This window comes from Hippichthys cyanospilos, chromosome 12 (assembly GCF_059441005.1).
Source record: "Hippichthys cyanospilos isolate Australia breed blue-spotted pipefish chromosome 12, RoL_Hcya_1.0, whole genome shotgun sequence".
In the NCBI taxonomy this organism is placed as follows: Eukaryota; Metazoa; Chordata; class Actinopteri; order Syngnathiformes; family Syngnathidae; genus Hippichthys; species Hippichthys cyanospilos.
This window is the reverse complement of record NC_142380.1, coordinates 18,909,900-18,932,353: the sequence shown is the minus strand read 5'-3', so window position 1 is coordinate 18,932,353 and position 22,454 is coordinate 18,909,900. Positions and strand designations below refer to the sequence as shown.

At 39.4% G+C, this 22,454-nt stretch overlaps 1 protein-coding gene across 2 annotated transcripts; it reads left to right on the top strand.

Annotated features, from left to right (window-relative positions):
- Positions 1–7,140: 7,140 nt before the first annotated feature.
- fam110b (family with sequence similarity 110 member B) lies at positions 7,141–22,247 on the top strand. Of its 2 annotated transcripts, none has more exons than XM_088429493.1 (4): positions 7,141–7,216; positions 9,862–10,476; positions 12,642–13,039; positions 18,530–22,247. In XM_088429493.1, the coding sequence occupies exons 2-4, from the start codon at positions 10,354–10,356 to the stop codon at positions 19,419–19,421; spliced, it is 1,413 nt and encodes a 470-aa protein (XP_088285619.1). In that variant the 5' UTR covers positions 7,141–7,216; positions 9,862–10,353; the 3' UTR covers positions 19,422–22,247. The 2 variants fall into 2 exon arrangements, with proteins under 2 accessions (XP_088285619.1, XP_088285620.1); XM_088429494.1 differs by having other exon boundaries at positions 7,194–7,216; positions 9,866–10,476.
- The last annotated feature ends 207 nt before the right edge of the window (positions 22,248–22,454 follow it).

Below are 22,454 nucleotides of genomic sequence, written 5' to 3'. Positions count from 1 at the left end.
CAAGGGAGTATGGTGAAGGAATAACCTAGCGTCGCTCTCCTGTAGCGACCAGCCTTAAAAAGACCCTGATGGGTCATGGGGAACAGGTGTGCATGGCTGGTGACCCCGCCCCCTCGTGGCACAATAGAACACTGCCTAGGCACAGAGCAAACAGACACATGACAGTTATATAGCCTTTGTGGTGTATTACGAGGTCATCCTTTATGACTGCAACCGCAACTGTGACGTCAGTTCAAAGGCATCCTTTAAGATGAGGAACTGTGTGACTTCAACTGTGGCGTCAGTCTAAAAGACATCCTTTATGACGAGGGAACTGTGAATTCATACTAAACAAAAAGCACATCATAAAACAGAAAAATACACGCACAACTTAAAGACATAACTCATAATAAAGGCACAAAGACACAGAACATAACATTTATGTTGTCTTCACAGAAAAATGTAAGTCACCCATGCCATAGGAACTAATGCACCCCCATACCATCACAGATACCGGCTTTTGAACCTTGCGTTGTTAACAGTCCGGATGGTCCACTTCCTCTTTGGTCCAGAGGACACGACGTCCAGTGTTTCCAAAAGCAATTCGAAAAGTGGTCTCATCAGGCCACAAAACACTTTTCCATCATGTATCAGTCCATTTTACATGAGCTGTTGTTCAAACAGCTTTTGCTTTGCACGGTGGAGTTTTAACCCGCACTTACTGATGTAGTGACGAACTGTATTTTGACATTGGTTTTCTGAAGTTTTCATGAGCCCATTTGGTGATATCGTTTCCACACTGATGTCTGTTTTTAAGGCAGTGGCGTCTGGGGGATCGAAGGTCACGATCATTCAGTCTTGGTGATTTTACCAGATTCTCTGAACCTTTTGATGATATTATGGACCGTAGATACTGAAATCCCTAAATTCCTTGCAATTTTGCTTTGAGAAATGTTGAGAAATGTTAAACTGTTTAACAATTTTCAAGTTCAAGTAGTGAGCCTCTCTTGCTTGCTGATACCCAATTATGGTATCCACCTGTTCCCAATTAACCTGATCACATGTGGGATGTTCCAAATACGTGTTTGATGAGCTTTTCTCAGCTTTCTCAGTATTTTCTGCCACCTTTCCCAACTTCTACTGGATGTGTTGCAGCCATGAAATTCTAAGTTAATTATTATTTGGCAAAAAAATATCAGTTTGAACAGTAAATATGTTGTCTTTGTAGTGTATTCAATTGAATATGGGTTGAGAAGGAGTTTCAAATCATTGTATTTTGTTTTCATTTACATTTTACACAATTTCCCAACTTCAACCGACTCCGGTTTGTACATATTTACTACAGCTGTTCCTTAAAAATTGTGAAAAATCATTAACATGATTGGTGTCTTCACATAAACAGGTAGGGGGGGGGTGATTATGCGCGTACGAATCTGCGCTGTCTTACCAGAACAGGATCTGTGATGAGTTACCTCCAAGTTTGGGCGACTGTGGCGAGGGACCAGCTGGTTTTGTCTCATAGGGACCCCTTTTAGATAGCAAATTTTCCAAGGAACCCAAATGCAAATGTTTGCAGAAACAAAATTTAAAAAAAAATTAAACCTAACATTAGTGCCCTTTTAATTCAGCAACAAGTATTTTTGTTACTTTTCAACTATACTGAAGTTTAGAAAATAAAAATAGCAAACTGGGTCAATTTGCCCCCAAAACGTTGCTGCCATTGATTTAGTAAAAACGGCATAATAAAATTAAATGCCACTGTAGCTTTGCTGCTTTCATTGCCTCGTTAGCAAGCGATTGTAGACACAAAACACATTTTGACAAAATTATTACATTTTTAAAAATGTATTAAACTGGCTTAATTGATTGCATTCACATTCACAATTTATTATAAAATTAAGTCACTTAAATACATATTTTTTTATTAATAACTGCAGTCAGGCCACAAACCCCCAGGGGTCCGCGAATCCCACTTTGACAACCACTGGACTAAATAAACAAGCTCTTTGATGATGACGTTAATTGCTTGGGTCTATTTGACAAATTTCTGAATTATTACATGTTAAAAAAAATATTAAAATGGTTGAATGGATTGCTTTAATGGAAAGTCATGAATACTTTCACAATTTAATACACAATAAATAAAATGAAATGAACATAAATACATATATTTTTTTATTAGTAACCCAAATTATTTCACGGATCCCCTGCAGTCAGGCCACGGAACCCCGGATGTTTGAAGACCCCACTTTGAGAACCACTAGTTTAATACTGCTTGATGTGTTAACTTATCACTCGGCATTCATTGTAGCCTGTTAAGCATCGAGGAGGGCTTCTCCCACCTGCATCCCAGTAGGTTTCTTATTTTTCTCCAGATGTTTTCCATTTTTATTTATGTTTATTTATTCATGTTTTTTCTTGTCCCTCTTGGTTCAGGGGATGCCTTTGTGGATTAGTAAAGCACTTTGTAACTGTTGTGTGATTCAGGGCTGTATAAATAGTAGTAGTATATTTAATGGTTAGCCCCTGAGCAGGTAAACACACGTTATCAACCACATTGAGGAGCAATCTATTTGTGACCTATATTTTTTAGCGAACAATGAAAACAGAATTCATAGAATATCTTTTTATATTTCATGCAAAACCACATAAAAGTTCTCATTAGAAAGAGCGTAAACCCACGATAATACAACAAAGCTCAATTTTAAGTATCTATGATGACAAAATCCATCCACGTATCCTGGTTTCTTCCTGTTGCTAGGTAACGGGGAAAGGGTTTGCACACAACAGAGCGTCTGAAGCTTTGTATGGCTATGTGTGTGTGTGTGTGTGTGTGCGTGTGTGTGTGTGTGTGTGTGTGTGTGCATGTGTGTGTGTCATGACAAGGAAACAGGGTTGTCTTTCAGCTAGCACATAGTTAGCGACTCCAAACACGATACCCCTGCTTTTCTCTGTCCATCCTCGCCAGCTGTGGAAGCCTATGCAGTTAGGTGATGTCTTATGTGAGCTTTCATGCATGTCTGTGATGCTAGTGAGGATAAGTGGCGACGAAAATGGATGGAGGATAAGCGAATAACAAAATGGATGGATGGATGGATGGATGGATGGAAAGAAAGCCATCATTTATATGATTTTCTGTAAGCTAAAGTGATTCCAAATGTTCTGTTTTTACTCGTGGTACTGGTTTTGGAAAAGGTACTGATTAAATTATCCATCCATCTATTATCGATAGCCGCTTATCCTCACAAGGGTCGCAGGCCTCCTGGTGCCTAACCCAGCAGTCTTCGGGCAGTAGGCAGGGGACACCCTGATCTGGTTGCTAGCCAATTGCAAAGGCACACAGACGAACAAGCATTCATACACCCAAACACACCTAAGGACAATTTAGTATGTCCAATCCGTCTGCCTTGCACATTTTTAGAGTGAGGAAGGAAGCTGGCGTGCTCAGAGAAAACTCACGTAGACTCAGGGCAATCCACACAAGAAGGCTGGAGCCAGCTGAAATTGAACCCAGGTTCCTTAACTGTAAGGCAGACGTGCTAACCACTCATCCACCAAGCCCTGATTATTGAGATGGTGGTATCGACCAATAATTGTCCAATGCCATTTTCCCATACTGATAATATTGAAACTGAATGCAGCATTTTGTGTCGTGGTGTGATGTGGTGTATTGCATGTTGACCCTAGATATTATGTTGCACTGAAACGGGACCCTCTTAACCATCAAAAGTGGCGCAGATTTTTCATGTTGAGGAAAAACCAACTAGCATGCCACAATTAGAGAAATTTATGTAATCTAGAAGTGTTTCAGCATAGAAACGCTAGTGAGTAAAATACCAACATGCAAGTTTTACAGTGCAAACGTAGCAAGAGGTAGATCCAAGACTAAGAAGAATTTGGGTGGACTTAGCAGGAACTTAATTTTAAACATTGCTTTTGACTATAGCTCTATACCATGAATGCGTAGAGCAATATTGTTTACATTATGCATTTCAATTCATTAAGCAATGACTGAAATGCAGTGCAAACATTGACTTTCCAGCCATGCTCAGCTACAGTATTTCATTGAGGAAATGGTCTTGCTCAGTGCAACATACACAAGACATTTTTCTTCTTCATAGTAGTGGTTGAACTGTATGTGAGCTGTAGACCTTACCGTGGTGGAGGGGTTTGTGTGTCCCAATGATCCTAGGAGCTAAATTGTGTGGGCCTTTAAGCCCCTGGTAGGGTCACCCATGGCAAACAGGTCCTAGGTAAGGGACCAGACTAAGCATGGCAAAATAAACCCTTATATCCCCAATAGGGACAGGAGAGCAACAGGTGGATCAGTGTAGTATCTGCTGTAATGCAAACTCTGTTTGGTGGATGAACTCAAATGCGTATAATAACTAGTCATTCTAACTCCCAAACTGATCATTGATCCTCGTGCATTTCATAAAACATGTGCTGCAAGGAACAGTTACTTCTACCATGTTGAAAAACAAAAGCTTTGCAAATATATTCCTCCCCCTTCTGTCATTGTTTGCATGCTATCCTCATTAAAAGATGAAAACCTACAAATGAGTTCTGACTCATTTGCTGGACATGTGCCTCACTAAAACACAATAGCAATACGTTGCCTCGTGTTCAAATTCATTTGCTTTTAAATTGAAAAGAAACTATGGACTGTTTTGTTGTGGCATTAAAGAATGTTCAATTACATTTGCTGATACCTACTGAAATCCTGCTAAAATCTCTCATACCCCCTGAAATGCCTTCACGTAACCCCAGAAATCTGTTTTTCAAAAGAATGCCGCTTGTTATGCCCATGTTCCCTTGTAAGGGTTATCACCAGCATCGTTTCCATATACAGTGGGCCCCCGGGTTACGAACTTAATCCGTTCAGCGGGTACGCTCGTATCTCGAACTGCTCGAACTGCTCGTATAACGGGCAATCCAAACCCATGTTAATTCGTGAATGCGTGCAACGCGCGCAAAAGCCTTAGGTAATAACACCACGACTGTACACATATATTAAGCTTGAGTGACATAATCCACTGTACATTTGCGTTAAAAAACAAGTACAAAGGAAAAATGACTTTTACCTTTGGAATGGCGTGACTTAAGCTGGGTGGAAGCGGAGGGGAGCAGAGACCGTCGCTCAAAGTCAACACGGCGAAGTAGATATGCTATTGGTCTTACAGTGTCACAGTAACTCTTTCAGTCAGGGTGCTAATCACGGAGATACTAAAACATCATCCTCTTATTTCTTCCTTTACCGCTGCTAGTAATTTTGGAAGCTATGTCTAACAGATAAAGTTTGCAAAGTCTTCACAACATTCCTCCCTTCCGTTTTTCACTCATTTTCTCTCCTTCCTTCCATCCCAACCAGCTGTGCCATCAAGCTAGATAAAGGCGTTCGGCCAATAGCATATCGGCACTTCTGAGATTGACGTGTGACGCCGGCCAATAGCATCTCCGTGAGTGAGACCGGGTGACCTTAATCGACCAATATCATATTGGCATCTCCATGACTGACTGATACTTATTCGCACTTTTTTTTAAACGGTTGGAATGTATTGACAATTAATTAAAAAAACAAAACACATTTAAACCAATGACAATTCTTTGTCCTGCAATCTGCACATTTAATTTAATGTCAGCTGTTTTTCCCTTTAGCTGTACAAACACTACACTTAAATGGTAATATATTTACACACCGTGACTGAGACAGTCACTGTGACGTTGTAAGACCAATAGCGTTCACGTTACTACCACAAGTATCTACTGAAAGTTTAAATGACGCATCTGCTGATTTTGTTGACGCAGTTAAGCGAGAAACATATTCACATACTTAATGGCTGGCATGTCGGATTGCTCGTAAGGCGAAAGGTTTGTTCGTAAGTGGGGGACAAAAATCTCCGTGATCCACGCTCGTAAGGCGAATTGTTCGTAAATCAGGGTGTTCGTAAGCTGGGGGCCGACTGTACTGTAAATCATCCTCTTACTTCTCTCTTTAACATCACTTGCAATCTTGGGACCCATGGTTAACCCTTTCAAGTTTGAACTAAGCAGTAAAATGCATTATAAATATGGTTTTGTAACCACTCACAATCGAACAAAAGTTTACCGTTCCGCCATTATGAAACAAGTGAGGCCGACCAATAGCAGACCAGCATTGTAATCACGCGTTGCATGGAAGCAGTTAGACATAAATAGTAAATAGGTGCAATTATCTAAAAACATCAGCAGATAGAGGCAAAACAACACAAACACAGCCAAGCCTCTCGGGTCATGACTGCTATTTTGGTCGCATAACGGGGAAAATGTCATAAAGAGAGGATGAAAAAAACACAGTACTCCACGTTGCAACATAAAAATGACGTAAATCAGGCACATGGGGGTCCACTGTGTGTGTGTGTGTGTGTGTGTGTGTGTGTGTATATATATATATATATATATATATATATATATATATATATATATATATATATATATATATATATATATATATATATATATACCAATTTTCAAAAACTTTTAAAAATACTCTGAATTTTCCAGTTAAAAAGAATATATATTTGTGTTAATTTTATTTTATATTATATTAAATTGTAAAAGTCTTCATGACTTCAAAAACGCTATCAATTCAACAAATTGAATATATTTTTTAAAATGTAATAATTTTTAAACTTGTCAAAATTTGTTTTGAGTAGACAATTTCTTGCTACTGAGGCAATGAAGCCAGCAAAGCTGAAGTGGCATTTTATTTTATAATGTTGTTTTGTACTAAATAATTGGAAATCAATCCGGTTTGTTATAAGGAGGCAGTGCAATTTACAATTTTCATCTAAACTTCAGTATAGCTGAAAAATAACAAATATACTTGTCAAATTGAATCTGTCGCTGAATAAAAAGGGCACTAAGTACATTTTTAAATTGAATACAAATAAGTTATTATATTTTTATTTATTGATTTGTTTCCGCAAATATTTGGAATGGAGGTCTTTGGAATATTTGCTTTCTACAAGGGGTCCCTGAATCCAAAATGTTTGAGAACCCGTCTTAAATAACGATGGCAAACCATCAACCTTTATTGTGAAAGTTGCGAGCGGACATACTCCTGCTCCCGCTAAATGACTGACGTACCAATATTGCTGTAGGTTGAAAACAGGATGCTGTCGGGCCGAAAAGACGCACTGAGTAAGCGGATGGCAATCATAGCTGCATCTTTTGTTTTCCTAGATTAAACATCAAGGTAAGACCCATCACATAACGTTATTACGACGCTAACCCCGCTGTCGGCTTTCAACCTAATGACAGAAAATGCACCATTCGGCGTAAGCGGGACTTCTTTAGACTGCTATGATGCCAGAACATTTAGCTATTGTTCTCAAGCTGTCATTTAGCCAACACCTCATTCACTTTCCTTTGATTTGTTATTGTTATTCGAATAAAGAGGAGTGCAACTGGTGATTGTGAGCTTTTCGTGTGTTCAGAGGTCTGTGTTGGTGCGGCGACACAGCTAGCTTGCATGCATGGCGGCGAGGGTTTGCCACTGCGTTACTGCATCCCGAGCGCGTGCGCGTGCGCGCGCAGGTATATTTTGGCTGTACTGTGGATCTGATACGCTATATCAGCTGCTGTACGGCATCCACCCATTGTCCACCCTATCACCAACCAAACATGGGTCCGACCGAGCTTCCGGTTTCATTATATGTGCGCAACATATAAATTGTGTCTTTTATGTTACATGGCGGCGCCGTCGGTACATCTTGAGCAAAGTAATGTGGTTAAAATACACCGATATTCACAAGGGCAGGGGTTCTCAAACTTTTTGGAGTCAGGGACCCCTTTTAGAAAAATATTTTTACAAGCACCCCCATTGCAAATGTTTGTGGAAACAAACAAAAAATAATTTAAGCCAAACATGAGTGCCCTTTTCATCTAGCGACAATTTGACAACAATTTGTTACTTTTCAGCTGTACTGAAGTTTAGAAAATTAAATGCAAATTGCACGCCTCTTTAGAACAACCCAGGTCCATTTTTTCCAAAAAAAAAAAAAAAAAAAAAAAAGGTTAGTGCCAATGATTTAGTCAAAACCAGCATAATAAAATAAAATGGCAGTTTACCTTTGCTGGCTACATTGCCTCGTTAGCAAGCAATTATAGACACAAAAAGCATGTTGACAAATTTCAAAATTATTACATATTTTAAAATACAGTGGGCCCCCGTGTTACGAGATTTATCCGTTCTGCGGTTGGGCTCGTAAGGCGAATTCACCGTATGGCGGGCAATCCAAACCTATTTTAAATAGCTAATGTGTTTAGATGCGTTACTCGTCATTCGACAGTCTGGCACTAAAACGGTTGTCTGTGATGGATGACTCGTGAATACACAGTATTGTGTATTTGTACTCAAAGATGGGCACTTTGTCAGAACTGACAAACCAACATATCACAAGAATGCCCAAAAAATGGAATTGATAATGTCGGAAATACATTTTTCCTCCGTCTTCGTAAAAGTCGGGTTAGATATAACATCAGATGTTTGTCAGAAGTCCAAAAACCCGCCACACTGCTTTTAATTGGCTTAAATATAATTCAATTGACTATTTGTTACGTTGCTAAACTATTTTAGTAAGACCTGTAGTAAGATCAGTGTGATCACAATCACTTTATTGCATCATTGGCAGTCGAGAGATTTAGTCATTGTGTTGGTTGTGATGTGTGGGTTCATTACCTTACTCTACACTCTCAGCATTAAGTTTGTCGACATTACCAGAGACTTATTTGTAGTTGTTCCCATTTTTACTTCTGGTTTCAAAAAACAATACTCGAACTGTACAGTATTGCTGATCAAAAGTTAAAAGTAATGTTGTGAATTAAGTGTTAAGAGATTATTTATGTGGTATTTTGCTTTTTGAATATGTTTTACATAAAGAAATTGCCTGTTGATAAGAGCATTCTGGGATGTGTTTCCACTTGCAAGGCTTTCATTTCCATTTGCACTTAGGCCAGGAAATTCAATATTTACGTTTTTTAAATTCCCAAATTAATAACTTTTTAAAAATTTTTTTTAGGAAATGTAACTTTTACTTGCAGCGTATGTGACTGATGAAATTCCGACAAATGTTGATGAAACCGTTTTCTAAAGTTGTAGGACAGGCATTTATAGTTATAAAGAGAGGGCTTTAAAGATACTTGTTCTACTTTAGCAAAACATATAATGCCATTTAGTGGAGAAGATCAGTATTCCTTTGTCCTTTCCATCTGAATTCTTTCAAAAGTGGGAATTAAAACATGGTATTGTTTAGAGAATTAATGGCAGTGTGACTGTTAATCTTCAAACCCGGAGTTAAATTTAAAAACAATTTTAAATCTGTATAAATTATTTGCTTGAATGCAACTAGGAGAAGTTCAACACTTAACGAGTAATGGCTTAGAAAAAAATGAAATATGTCGTCCACTAGTGGCGGCGGAAGGGTAGTCCAAAATACAGTGACTAAGTCGGGAAAAAAAAAAAATCAAATATCGCTCTCTTGTGGTGGCGGAAGGGTAGGCAAAAATACACTGTCGACCTGATGAACGGACTACAATATAGCCTGGCTCAAAAAAAATGACAAACCGACGATGACGGAAAGGGGGGCTCTGACTAATGTCGGACCAACAAAACAAAAAATGTAAGTTGCCCATCTCCGCTTTTACTGGTGGTCTGATAAAAGTGGTATTGTACAATATTTCTCTCAAGTGCATGTTTGTGTGCGTGCGGGAGCTTGAAGCACTGTTTTATTAACCTGTCTCATATCTATTCCTGATAGTGTTTCTGAGCGCATAATGTCATCATTAACATTATTGTTAACCTGGCTGGCTGTTTCTGTCTTGCTTTTTTCTGTTTTTCAGGTAGAGATGATAATGAATGGGTAACTGAAGCAAGGGTGTTGACAGAGGAGGCTTAGTTTTCCTTTATTTTGTGTTCTCTGGTATTCATTCAGTTTCATTCAAATATTCATCTGCTTGCACACACTCAAGAAATACTCATGCACACACCACCTCTTGTCTTTTCCGTTCTTTTTTTCCCTTGTTCTTGCTTGATGGATAGATAGGTGGCAACTATAAATGCCCTGAATTATTACTTTGAATGTAGCACTGAAGAATAACAGCAAAGATTCCGCTCCGAAAATACTACTTAAGAAATATTTCCCCAGAGTCATGTTCAAGGCTCACTGGTTCATCTAGATGGTGAAGGAAGGAGTGTTTCTTGCGCAATAGGTGTTTTGTTTTTTCCCCCACTTTGTGTCTTTATGTTTTGGGGGTCCTTCAGTGCCCCCGCCCTCTGTCAATCCCCCTGCTCCTGCTGCCACCACGGCCGGCCACCCCAGCCATTTTGTTGCCATGCCAACAGAGACACTGTCGCCACCTCTGCCAGATAGCAAGGCTACTGGCACTGCAGCACCTTTCAGTTCCACTGTACCTCTTCGAATCCTTAACAAGGGCCCAGACTACTTCAGGAGACAGGTACTTTTTCTTTAACTCCTGGGGGAAATTTTGACCCAACTCGGGCTTTTAGATGTTTTTGATGTGTGATATCAAAGGAAAAGCATAATACAAACAACACTAGTAGGCTAACATATTGCATAGATTGTCAAAACATGTCGACTTTCAGACTACATGTATAACTATAAATGCACTTGCCATGGACACTCCTCGGACATTGAACTACTGCAGTACACATATTAACTTACATTTTTAATTATTAAACCTTATACAGTAACTGTACTGTAGGGCTGCACGATTATGGCCAAAATAATCATGATTATTTTGGTCAATATTGCGATCATGATTATTAATCACGATTATTCATCATGTTTGGTCACACATATATATTGAACTTTTTTTTTTTAAACAAGCAGTATATACTGTATAAACAAGGCTTGATACTTTAAAATCCTAATAATGAACTAAAATAAATAAAGTAAATATTAATTATGGTGAAAACTTGCTGAGTGCAAACCATTGAAAAAAATGAAGCCTACTTAGAACCAAGCACATACTACAATAGACCTGTAAGAACACCTGCTACAGCCTTAAAGTTTTTTTGCAAGGAAAAAAAAAAAAAGTACAAAAGTACCATAATCACTCCTAGTGAGTATAGACTTAGCAGTCAAAATTTCATTTTTGGTCATTTCAAACCCAAGTTATTCGAATTTTTCAGATTTTTTTTCGGATTTTCCAAAATGGGTCTCAATTGACAGCTAGTAGGGTATACTAGGGGTTGAGAAAAACAGAGGCGTTTGGAATGCAAACATGTGGTAAACATTGTCATCTAAAAGCTTTTAAGGTGGAAGTGAAACCTGATATCTCCGGAGCGCGCCAGTTAAACCAACTTCGGCGTTGTCATCGTGTCCCACTCTTGACGCGTGAAAGAAGAGGTGTGGAATCTCACTGGCACGCGTTTCGAAGTACTTTATACGCGTTTATTCCCCTTCAGTCAGTCGATATTCTCAATGGGCATACAAACATCACTCGTAGATCCAAATGATCGGAATTCTTCCAAGATTTTATTTTATTTTTTTAAATCCGACTCCTCACCTCTGTGTACTTGCTCGCCAGGAGTTGTTTACGGTATTCACTGGCGAACGGCAATAAGCAGTAGTTCGTCCAAGATGTTTTCCGCCTGGAGCATCCACACAGTAAAAAAAATTCCAGAAGGTATGAGTTGTGGAAAATCTGGCCAGTGCGGACACCGCGCAAAGTGGCGTGGTTGCCGAAAAAATGTCATTTTGATGCGTGGAGCCGCGTCAAACTTGTGGAGCATGTCAACCATCTACCAAGCTGCGGACGTTCTTGCAGGATTTGCTCGCTTGCTATTTCTTAAGCTTAATGGTAAATGGACTTTCACTTATATAGCGCTTTGCAATCTTTGGTACTCAAAGCGCTTTACACTAACTAGTCATTTACCTACTGATGATGCAGCATCAGGAGCAACTAGGGGTTCATCATCTTGCTAAAGGACACTTCGACACGGTCACGTTGGTCGGGGGATCGAACCCGCCGCCTCTCGGCTGGGTAACAACCACTCTACCACCGAGCCATGCCGCTCCTGATGTCTTAAGGTTAATGATGTCTTAACCTTGCGTTTGCCCCCTGGTGGTAGGGTGACTGAAAGTGCTTGATTTGACATGTACTGTTAGGCAGTTTTTTAAATGTTAATATCACAGATCATCATCTTAATTTACTCTTGACGTGAAAGAAGACGCGCGTAATCTAGCCGGCACGCATTTTGCAGCACGCTACGTGCGACTTCCCTCGCTGTCGACTGATATTCTCCCATGTAATGGACTCTACGGCATACAAATGACACCAGTAGATTCACACGATCGAAATTCTTCCGAAGTATTCTCAAATTCTTCGAAATTCTCTGTGAGCTTACAGCCAAAGGGATGGCAAGGGAAGGGAAGGGATAACTGTACATTCATATTTGTCTTAAATGGGGCTGCTGCTACACAGTTTTTCACTTATTGCAGGGGAATTCCTTGAACCGTGAAAAACGAGGCATTACTGCACTTGAATTTTCACCCAACCCTAATTTTTTTTATACGTTGTGTAAAAAATTCCCGCCGAGAGCAACTGTATTATTGATCTGTTTTCCCTGATGTATTTGTTGTATTTATCTGTTTTAGGTTGAACCCAACCCAAAACGTCTCAGCGCGGTGGAGAGACTGGAAGCTGACAAAGCAAAGTATGTTAAGAGCCAAGAAGTTATCAACGCTAAACAGGAACCAATCAAACCGCCTATACTGGCTAAGCCTCCTTTGGTTCATGCCTTTCATTCTAAGAGAACTTCTGCAGTGTGTGGTGGAGCGGTTCCTTTCAAACCTTCAAACAATAATGCCAAGTCAGACACATGTGCAACCAGTAGTGCTAGCAGCAAACGGGAGAATTTAAATCTGGAGATCCTAAAAAATCTCCTAAACTCATCATCATCTTCGGGAGCAGGCGCTGAAGGGCTCGGGGGTGGAGCTAAGAGTGCTATGCTGATGAGGTCATCTGGGGGACTAACAAGGAAGACCCCTTCCAGGTAAAATAATCAATCTCTACTACTTTTTATTTTGTGTGTGTTTGTGTGTGTGTGTTGTTTTGTTTTTTTTCTACCTTGAGTAGAACCCTTAAGGTGAAATGAAAACTTCCAGAATATTGATTGGCCTCTTCATTTAACCATATTAATGTTTCGAGGTTAAACTGTCATTATCAACACATTTGCACATTTTGGTCTCAAAAGACTCAAAAGTCTCAAACGAGCACCAGAGGTGGGTTGGTGTTAACCCCCCTCATGGTGGAGGAATCCTATTGATATACCTATATCTAGGATGTGGCATTACCCACCATTCACTTTAAACTCCACATAGGAAATATTCAATATTTAGGGATCAATACATCAACCAAGCATTTTTTTCCCCTCAATTAATAATGTTCCCTTTTATTCTTAAATATCGATCTTTAATGTTCCCCGCTCTTCTTAAATAATATTTGCACCTATCATAATGTTTTTTTTTGCTTAAAGCTGTGTTTTCTTTTAAAAGTTAAACATGCCATGGAACGTTATACAACTGTCACACAGACAGAACATGAAATTATAAATATATTCAGGAAACACTTCAAGGTTTTGAATTTGAGTTTTTGCTCAGGGGATAACGAGTGACCATTATTGTAACTCTTGAGTCACCTTAACATTTGGTGAATGTTTTAAGTCTTTATCTGAGCTGTTGTTTGGTGCGTAGGCACAAACAACAGTCAGAACCTGAAGGCGGAGGGAGGCTAGCCTCTCGTCCACCTGGAGAACCCAAAAGTACAGGTGCTGAGCCGTGGAACAATCAGTATGCCAACAACTGGTCTGCACCACTCACCAAAAGTGTTTAACTACTCTTCAGAGGACTGACAATAGAGCCGTACTGTGTGTGCAGGCAACTCTGACTATATCTAGTCGGAACCTCTCGGCCTCGCACACCAGTTCAGGCTCCTTCCCCACCAGAGAGGTAACATTCCATGTCCCAAAAGTTAACTTCTGTAGCCGGGGATTGGTGCGCCTTGGCCGGCGCACCATAGAGCACCATAATACCAGTACCAAAAATACCAAGACCCACAGAACTCAAATCACTACCACCCCATTGTCCTAACATACTGTACAAAATAATAAAGCCCTGGAGAAATATCTGCTGTATGGAGGACGATCCCTGTTGCTGTTGACCTAAAGGACAGAGCCCACCTGCATGTCTTCTACTGTCAGCATACTATAAATGCACCTAGTCTGTGTGGGTGTCAGAAAGCACATCTGTATCATGAAGACCGACGGACACACCAAGCAGGTCCGGGATAAAGAAATTCAAAGTAGGGATGGGATATAAGAAGATTTCACAAGCTTCAAACGGGTTGTGACATGAAATATCAACTTTTTGAAGCTTTGTGAAGGAAATCATATATTAGGTTGTTATCATTATGTGTGTATTTCTTGTCTAGAATAGCATGCATTGCTATCCATCTATGCAGTCCTGGTTCATCTTGCCCCAGTCCTTAGATAAGTCTGTTAATGCAGGAAAGTGTGAACTGAAACCTTGGCCCAGCTGTTTGCGGTAAATACTGAACATGCTGACATTATCCACATCTTTTCGTTGTGATTTTGCTTCCGCAGCTGAGGGGGAGAGACAAACATGATGGTGGCCATATCATGATCTGGGGCTGCTTTTCTTCAGTAGGGACTGAGAAGATCATTAGATTTGATGGGAAGATTGATGAAGACAAATACAAAGCTATTCTGGCAGAAAATATGCAAAAGGCCAGCGACAGGGGCGGAGCTTCACCTTCAAACAGGAAAATTCTTCATGCTATACATATTATTTAAGACAAATTACTGCATTACATTTACTTAAATCTTAAATTATTAAACCTTATACACGGTACAGTAGTTAACTGTTCCTCTTTTCCTTTGAAGTCTCTTGAATTAGTCTAAACTGTACTTAAACAATGTAGAGTTTACACTTGAAATACCATTTTATTATAAAAGAAATCTAGGTAAGAGATTAACAATGGTCTGGTGAACGTTGTCTTTGCTCCTCTGTTTCTGTATCCTGCCTGTGTGTTGACAACAACAGCACCGGGGTGTGCTTCATGAGTTATACGGCGCGTGCCTGTGGAGTTATAATTTACTCCCGCCCCACAGGCACGGTCGTGTCGGTCATGAAGCGCACCCGCAGCAAAAAGCACACACGGACACACATTGTCTGAGCAGAGCGAGACATATGCAGCAGACGTTCGCCAGACCGTTGGAAATGTCTTACCTAGATTTCTTTTCTAATGAAATAGTATTTCAAGTGTAAACTCTCCATTGTAATAATCTTTAATCATGGACAGATTAGAATTTAATTCAACGCCCGGGCCGCTACTAATATGACCGCAGCTGCGTGAGACTTCAAAATAAAGGGCTTCTTCCGTCGGCAGTTGGCAATCCAGATTGCTAAAGCAGTTTCCATACGGATGATTGTTTTATTACGAGCCGTAACGACTGGCTTCGCTGAATTGCCAAAGGTGATGGCAGCCGTCTTCTAATGTTCGCCTCGTCCTTAATGTAGCAAATTTGGTCACTCCCAAATTGCGAGCCATGGCTGCGTAACTTCTCCCTTCGAGAAGTATCACCTCAACAATTGTCATCATTTTTTGTTGGCGTTTAACCTCAGAACAAGTCTTCGTGGGAGCAGCACGCTTGGGAGCGATTGCAAAAGTTCAATATGTAATGAAAGAAAATCCTTGAAGTCGTGAATCCGTGTAATGGAAAAAAAATCTGCTATGTGGTGACACCGCTAAATGGAAAAAAAAATAGCGATTTGGCAAATCCGCAATAGTGCAACCTTGAAGTAGTGAGGGTTCACTGTAATTTTTTTCAAATGAATCATGAAGGTGTTTGTACAGGCAAACTTAAAGCAATAGTTTGTCAGCCATGTTTTCCGCTCGTAAAGAAATTCCTGAAGATATGTGTTGCTGAAAATCTGTTCGGCGTGGACTCCGAGGGTTACCGAAATAATAGTGCTGGGTGAGAATATCGATATATTGTAATACGAAGTGACGCAATATGCATATTGCAATACGACATTTATTTTCCAATATATTGTGTGTAGGTTTTGAATTGCCTTATTTTTGTAATATTTCGTTTTTTATTTCAATCCGCTCGAGTGGCTTTTGTATCATGATTTTTGTCATATTATGAATGGTGTTTTACATATGAATTACTCCATGCGCTTCCAAGAAGACCACATTAAATGTTACAATCGTGTTGCGTGTATGATGTGACTGGAGAGCAAGAGTGTGTGAAGGAGGCGCATGCGTGGAAAGAGAGAACAAACAGCAGGAGAGTAAAGAGCAGGAAAGAAAACTCTCCTGTTGAAGTTGTCTGCAGTAAGCTCTTGTATGTGTTTCAAAGAAGTGCAATAATATCCAAGCAGCCATATTGAGTAGTAGAATCTCATGTTGCGTTTATTTCAAATGCAAATTGTGAGATTTCAAGTTTTGTTCTGTTTTATTTCATTTTGTGTTGTTTTATGCGAAGTAATTTTCGTGATATGAAGGGGAAAAAAACGTACAGGAGTGACCTTGTACTGTATTTGATCAATTACAATAGATTTCTAATTGGTTTTTGTCTTTTTTTTTTCCACCAACACAATTGATATCACAGATCTGTTTCATTTACGTTTGAAGAGCACTGTCCCCAGTATCCTGTGCTGGAACTCGGGACAAAGTGCAACATGTGTATTCGTGCCACATGAGTGCCATCTGAAAGAGTATTCCCAACTGTTAGGAACATATTAACACAGTCAAGAACATGCTTGAAATGAAAAAAATGTTAAATGCCTTTTTGAAAGAAATGTGTGCTTAGAGATGTCAATGATGTGTGGCTTCTGAAAAAGAATAAATAGATATTTGTCTATTTTTATAACTATCTTCATTTTTTTTCTCAGTCATTTTAATATATGTGCCATAGTTTTTTTTGTTTGTTTTTTTCCCAAACATTGCTCATTATATCGCAATACATATTGCAATACACCTTTGCTGTATTGAAATATATCGCGCTACACTTTAAAGATCCAATACCCAGGCCTATGAAATAATGTCATTTGTTGCATGGAGTTTGCAAACGCGTCAAGCTTAAGCTAAGTGTAACACTTGAAGATAGGATCAAAGTAATAAAAATGAAAGCTGGATGAAGCAAAGTGAATGAATTTATGCAATAAATTGACGTATGAAAACAAATGCTTATTGTAGATTTTTTTTTCTTTTTTTCAATGTTGGACGGTTTTGTTTTCAACTTCAGTCAGATTGTAGATTGAACAACGTGATTTTTATGTTTACATCCGAGACATAGATTTGGTATAGTGAAAAGTCTGCTGTTGTGAAAAATTTCTGGCTGCAAATAAGAGTTCATTGTAGAGATCTACTGTATAAAGGTATTAAAATAGCCAAAGTCAAAGTCGAGACTTCAATCGTGAATCTTTGGAAAGATCCTAAAATGGCTGTGCACAATTGTTCTCCATCAAACCTCCTCTGCCCCTTCAATCAGCCTGAAGAGATTCACAATTCGTGGAGGTCGCAGCCAGGATCAAATAACAGGCATTTGGCTTTACTCCCTGATGTATTATAAACAATCCATTATGTTGTTTGATGTTTTTTTTTTTAATATACTTTTATTCACAGCTCGGCAATTAGCAAATAGAGCCAATGTATTTTACATTGTCATGACTTTTTCTTCTTGAGTTTGTTTTTTAAACATCTTCTGTCATGTATATCATTTTCTACCCAGTGTCCCCAATCAGACACTGCAGCACCATTTTATTCTGCTCAGTTCTTTGCAGTTCACTGTACTCCTTGCAAAGTTGTACAACCACAGATTTGCACTGCGGCGTTTTGCTTCCTTTGGATAGTGTTTTATTACTTGTTTCTTTTTAGTTCATATTGTGTTCTACACAAAATATGTGTTATATAAACAAATGGGGAAAAAAAAGATCATAATAAATTTCCATTTAAACCATGCAACCTAAGGAAAAATGCTATATTGTGATACATAGGGGACATAAGAGTTTTTATCTTTTTTTTTTTTCATTTACTTTTCAAATTACATTTACAGTATATGATTACATATATGATCATATGATTGCATGATTACATATATGATTATATTTGCCCGACCCGCCATGCTAAGCTAAAATGCGTTTGACACACCTGGCATAAAGGATAACGATGTCATATTCCTTCATCCATTTAATGTCTATGTTCATTGAGACAATCATTTTGATACTTTTAGAGATTGATGTGTGCATGTTAAATTTGATAACAAATGATCTTCATTTTCTGACATTAACCGATGGTGTGCTTTATTTACATGAGATTTTTAGACTGTGCAAGTGCCTTCCCCTCACGTAACGTCACCCTTCTGAGGAGCACCAGTTTTACACTACTGTTCACCAGATTTTTTGCCTCCATAACACTGCTTGCTATGACAGTGGTTGTTTTTGTTTTATGTTCTCAGGATGCCATTAACCTACCAATCCACAATGGCTCTGAATGAGCAACCACGAGACTCTGCTCCCAGTCCAAGCACCTCACACTCCCTGCGCTCATTTTCCCATTCCTTGAAGGTACCTCCAAGCAGTAGCAGTGGACGTTGCAGTCCACAGCTGGTAGGAAACCTCAATCTCAGCAGAGTAGGTGAAAGAGGAATTAAAGAAAGATCACGGTCTCCGCTGCCACCGCTCCTGACTTCCCACTCCTCTTCCGACCTTCTGCGACTGTGCAATGGCAAACCACTCCATACCGCTCGATCTAGCAGCTCCTCAGCTCCACCGTTCCCCCCAAAACAGAGCCCTGTTGTCCTACCGCATCCTACCCTCCCATTGTCACTGCCTCCCCCTCGTCCAAATGTATCCCCGTCACCCTGCAAGAACATAACCCTTCAGTCGCTGCCATGTGATGCTGAAGAAGCCGCCAATCCTGCAACAGATCCAAACTTGGAGTTGGAGCTTGGTTCCTCTGTGGCTCGCCGGTCCTCTCTACATAGGTCCAAATCAGACCTGTCTGACAGGTATGCTAGAGCTGGAGCTGACATGGAACGTTTTTTTAACTATTGTGGGCTTGACCCAGAGGAGTTGGAGGTAGTTGGTCCAGAGAACTTTGCTCGGGCCAATTCAGACATCGTGAGCTTGAACTTCAGATCGGCTTCCATGATTTCTTCTGATTGTGACCAGTCACGGCGGTCCTCGAATGACGGTTTATCGGACGGGGACGAGGGAGAAGATGAGGATGAAGAGGCTGGGGAGCGGGTTCCTTATGGCATCTCTGCTGTGGAGCGAAATGCAAGAGTCATTAAATGGCTGTACAGCATCAAACAGGCGAGAGAGACACAAAAGGTGTCCCATGTCTAGGTAACTGCCTACAATCGAACTGCTTTCCGTTTCAAATGTGATAGTACAAGTGTTCCCATTGGTTATGGAGTGCTTTTGAGGGTGACATGGACAGTTGTGAATCCAAACAACAATTACAGCAGACAAACGTGTAGAACTTAAACACATCAAATTGCAGTTTTACAGGGCGTTTATGAATATTTAGTAAGTCATTAGGAAGTACTTTGGAATACTGAAACCAATAGAAAATATTTGAACATTGGCTTGAGCAATGTGAGCAGTGTGACTGCCTCATGATAACGAGCTGCCATTGACCTATTATAGAGGGCAAGCCCTCAATTCACATTAAGTTCAACAAAATGAAATTCCGTTTTCATGTTAGCACAGCTCCATGCTTTCCAGTCCTCTGAGTCATAACCTGCTTGTCCATATGTCAAGTGATGTGCATGAAAGGGATGTAGAGAATCAATCAAATTTTGAGAAAATACATGTAGGACTGTCATGCCTACAAATATTTTATGTTCACACAAAATGCCAAAATTCCTCAAATAGTTGCCCCGATTCTAAGCCGTTTCCACCCACATTATCTACTCGGCAAAAGCCCAGTTGCCTCCAAAAAATCTACCTAGCTCTACTTGCTTTTTCTGGTACCTCGAGAGTTGTGCTTCCAAAAAAATAGCTTGGTTCAAAAACACCACATATATACTTTGGAGGCCATTGGTTGCTCCGAGACAGATTTGAATGTGCAGCAGTACAGACCAACCAGGGAAAACAGCCACCATGAATGGCGAACGACAGGTAAAAGAATGAAAAAAGGTTAACATGTTAATATGACGTCACTGGCGAGGTGAGGAGAGCCTGTCGGGTAGTGGCGGTGAAGACGCAATGTACTTTGATGTAGAGCGGGGTAGTGTAAAGCAGTGGAAACACATTGGTAGAAACATGGCTTCATAAAACCTTGAAAGACCTCTTTACAAATGTGGCTTTCCTTCTCATTCTGAAAAAAAGAGCAGATTGTGGCTGTTGTTACATTTACTCATGCCATGTTTCCAGAGGTCGGCACTTTGTCGGACTGTCAAGTCAGTCGCCAATGGATGCCTATTTTGCTGACAGACGGACAAATGATGGGAATGCTAATTCAAATTGTCCGAAGTACAATTTTCATCCGTCGTTGTAATTGTCGGGATAGACATTATATCAAATGATTGTCAGCCCACCACGCTCCTGTTGGCTTACTCAAATATAAATCAACTGACTTGCATGTTTAGCTGTTATATTCCTGCGTAAACTGCAATCAGTCTACATTCAACGTGATTCACTTTACAGCACCACCAAGCAGTGGAGACATATCTTCAGCTGAGTGAATAAACTAGGTTAATTCAACTCACTAGTTGTCATTCACAGGTATAGCACGGCTCACTTTACTAAAAATTTATTTGTAGTTGCTCCCTTTCTTAGTCCTGGTTTCATAAACCAAAATGTACACTGTACATAATCTCGCTGAAAAATTAAAGTAATGTTATTATTAGGTGTTAAAGAGATTTTATTTTGTTTTATCATTTTAGGATATGTTTCCACTGCGAGGTGGTAACTCAAGTATCCAATAGGTGAAGAACAAATTTGCATTCTTTCTCCTATTTTTTATCATTTATTAATGTGCCAACTTCCCACAAACGAGACTATAGATTTTGCATTGATGTTTACGCTGGTCTTCCACTTTTCATCTTTATTCGTTTCATCCACACTTCCCACCAACAATTTACACCGTAGAACTAACAAACATGAATTTGACATTAGCCACAGCTAACAATTAAATTATTCATTTAAAGAGTTTAGGAGTGTTTTTTTATGTTTATTATTTACATGATATAATTGGATTATTATGCACTATTGTAATTCTCATTTATTTGTTACACTTTTTGATGCATTTTGAGAATTTGGTAATATTCCTTTAAAGGGTTTAGGAGCATCTTTCGGGGCTTGGAACGGATTAGGCTATTAACATGTAAAAATCGCCTCTACTTATGAAAGATTCACATTACAAATATACAGATGTGTTTCGTAATGAATTAATTTCATAAGTAGAAGTACCACTGTAGACCTTTTTTTCCTGGCAGGTACGTTCATCAAAACTGAAGGTGAGGAAAGAAGCAGATACGAATTAGTCACTCTAACTGCTTTGCATATTTGATAGTCATGAAAAAAGGACTCCAATAGAAACAGATAATCTGAGCTGGTACTGTACATCTGGCTGCTGCATATTTAAACACACTGAGGAAAGACGGCACTAACCCAACCCTAACCCAATGTTGCAGCTCCACATGAGCTATTGTTCTGTCATGTTTTTTAACTAGATCCCTCACGTAGTTGAGCCATCCATACCTTCACTCCTGCTCATCCTATAATGACAGATAAAAATGTTATCTTGAACATTATTTTTTGTTTTTGCATTGTCAATAGATCAATGAAAAAAGAGTAATAATCACCAAGTCTGGCAACCAGATCCACCATGTGACCCCTTTTAGGTGCTATATTATGTTTTTGAATAAAGGAAAAGCAACAAAACATTTGTCTTAATCTCTTACCAGGAATAATTGGTTATTTATTAAATAAACAATTTAGCTCCTCAGTCTTGGTAAACGCTATGAGATTGATGTTGTTGCTGGATTTCACTGGGCTTCAGTTCTCAATAAGATGGTTGTTCCCCAAATTAATGTACCTTCATTTTTACTGTCATTAACATTTCACAAGATAGTTTAGGTTTTTATTTTTTGTATTCAAACTGAATTACCATTTTGTAACCACATGTTCAAAATATGCAGTATAAAGTTCACACAGTCATAGTCACATTGTTGTTTAATTATTTCACTGTCTTTGTTCAGCCTTGGTAATGCTCGTAAATTTTCTGCAAATCATGTTTGGGGTGATTTCTGTGAGATTACTATGAGATCAATGCTGCTTCTGTCCTGGACGTAACTCGACGATATGCTGGGGTTGTCTGACAAATACAATTCAAGGTGATACTCATGATCATGTTTTTTAAGCAAGGGAAAA

What these genes read in the sequence shown, in the direction of transcription:
- fam110b (XM_088429493.1), top strand. Translation starts at nt 10,354, where the DNA reads ATGCCAACAGAGACACTGTCGCCACCTCTGCCAGATAGCAAGGCTACT. An exon ending in CAGACTACTTCAGGAGACAG is followed by an intron (nt 10,477 to 12,641) that starts GTACTTTTTCTT and finishes TATCTGTTTTAG; the next exon opens with GTTGAACCCAACCCAAAACG. An exon ending in ACAAGGAAGACCCCTTCCAG is followed by an intron (nt 13,040 to 18,529) that starts GTAAAATAATCA and finishes TTATGTTCTCAG; the next exon opens with GATGCCATTAACCTACCAAT.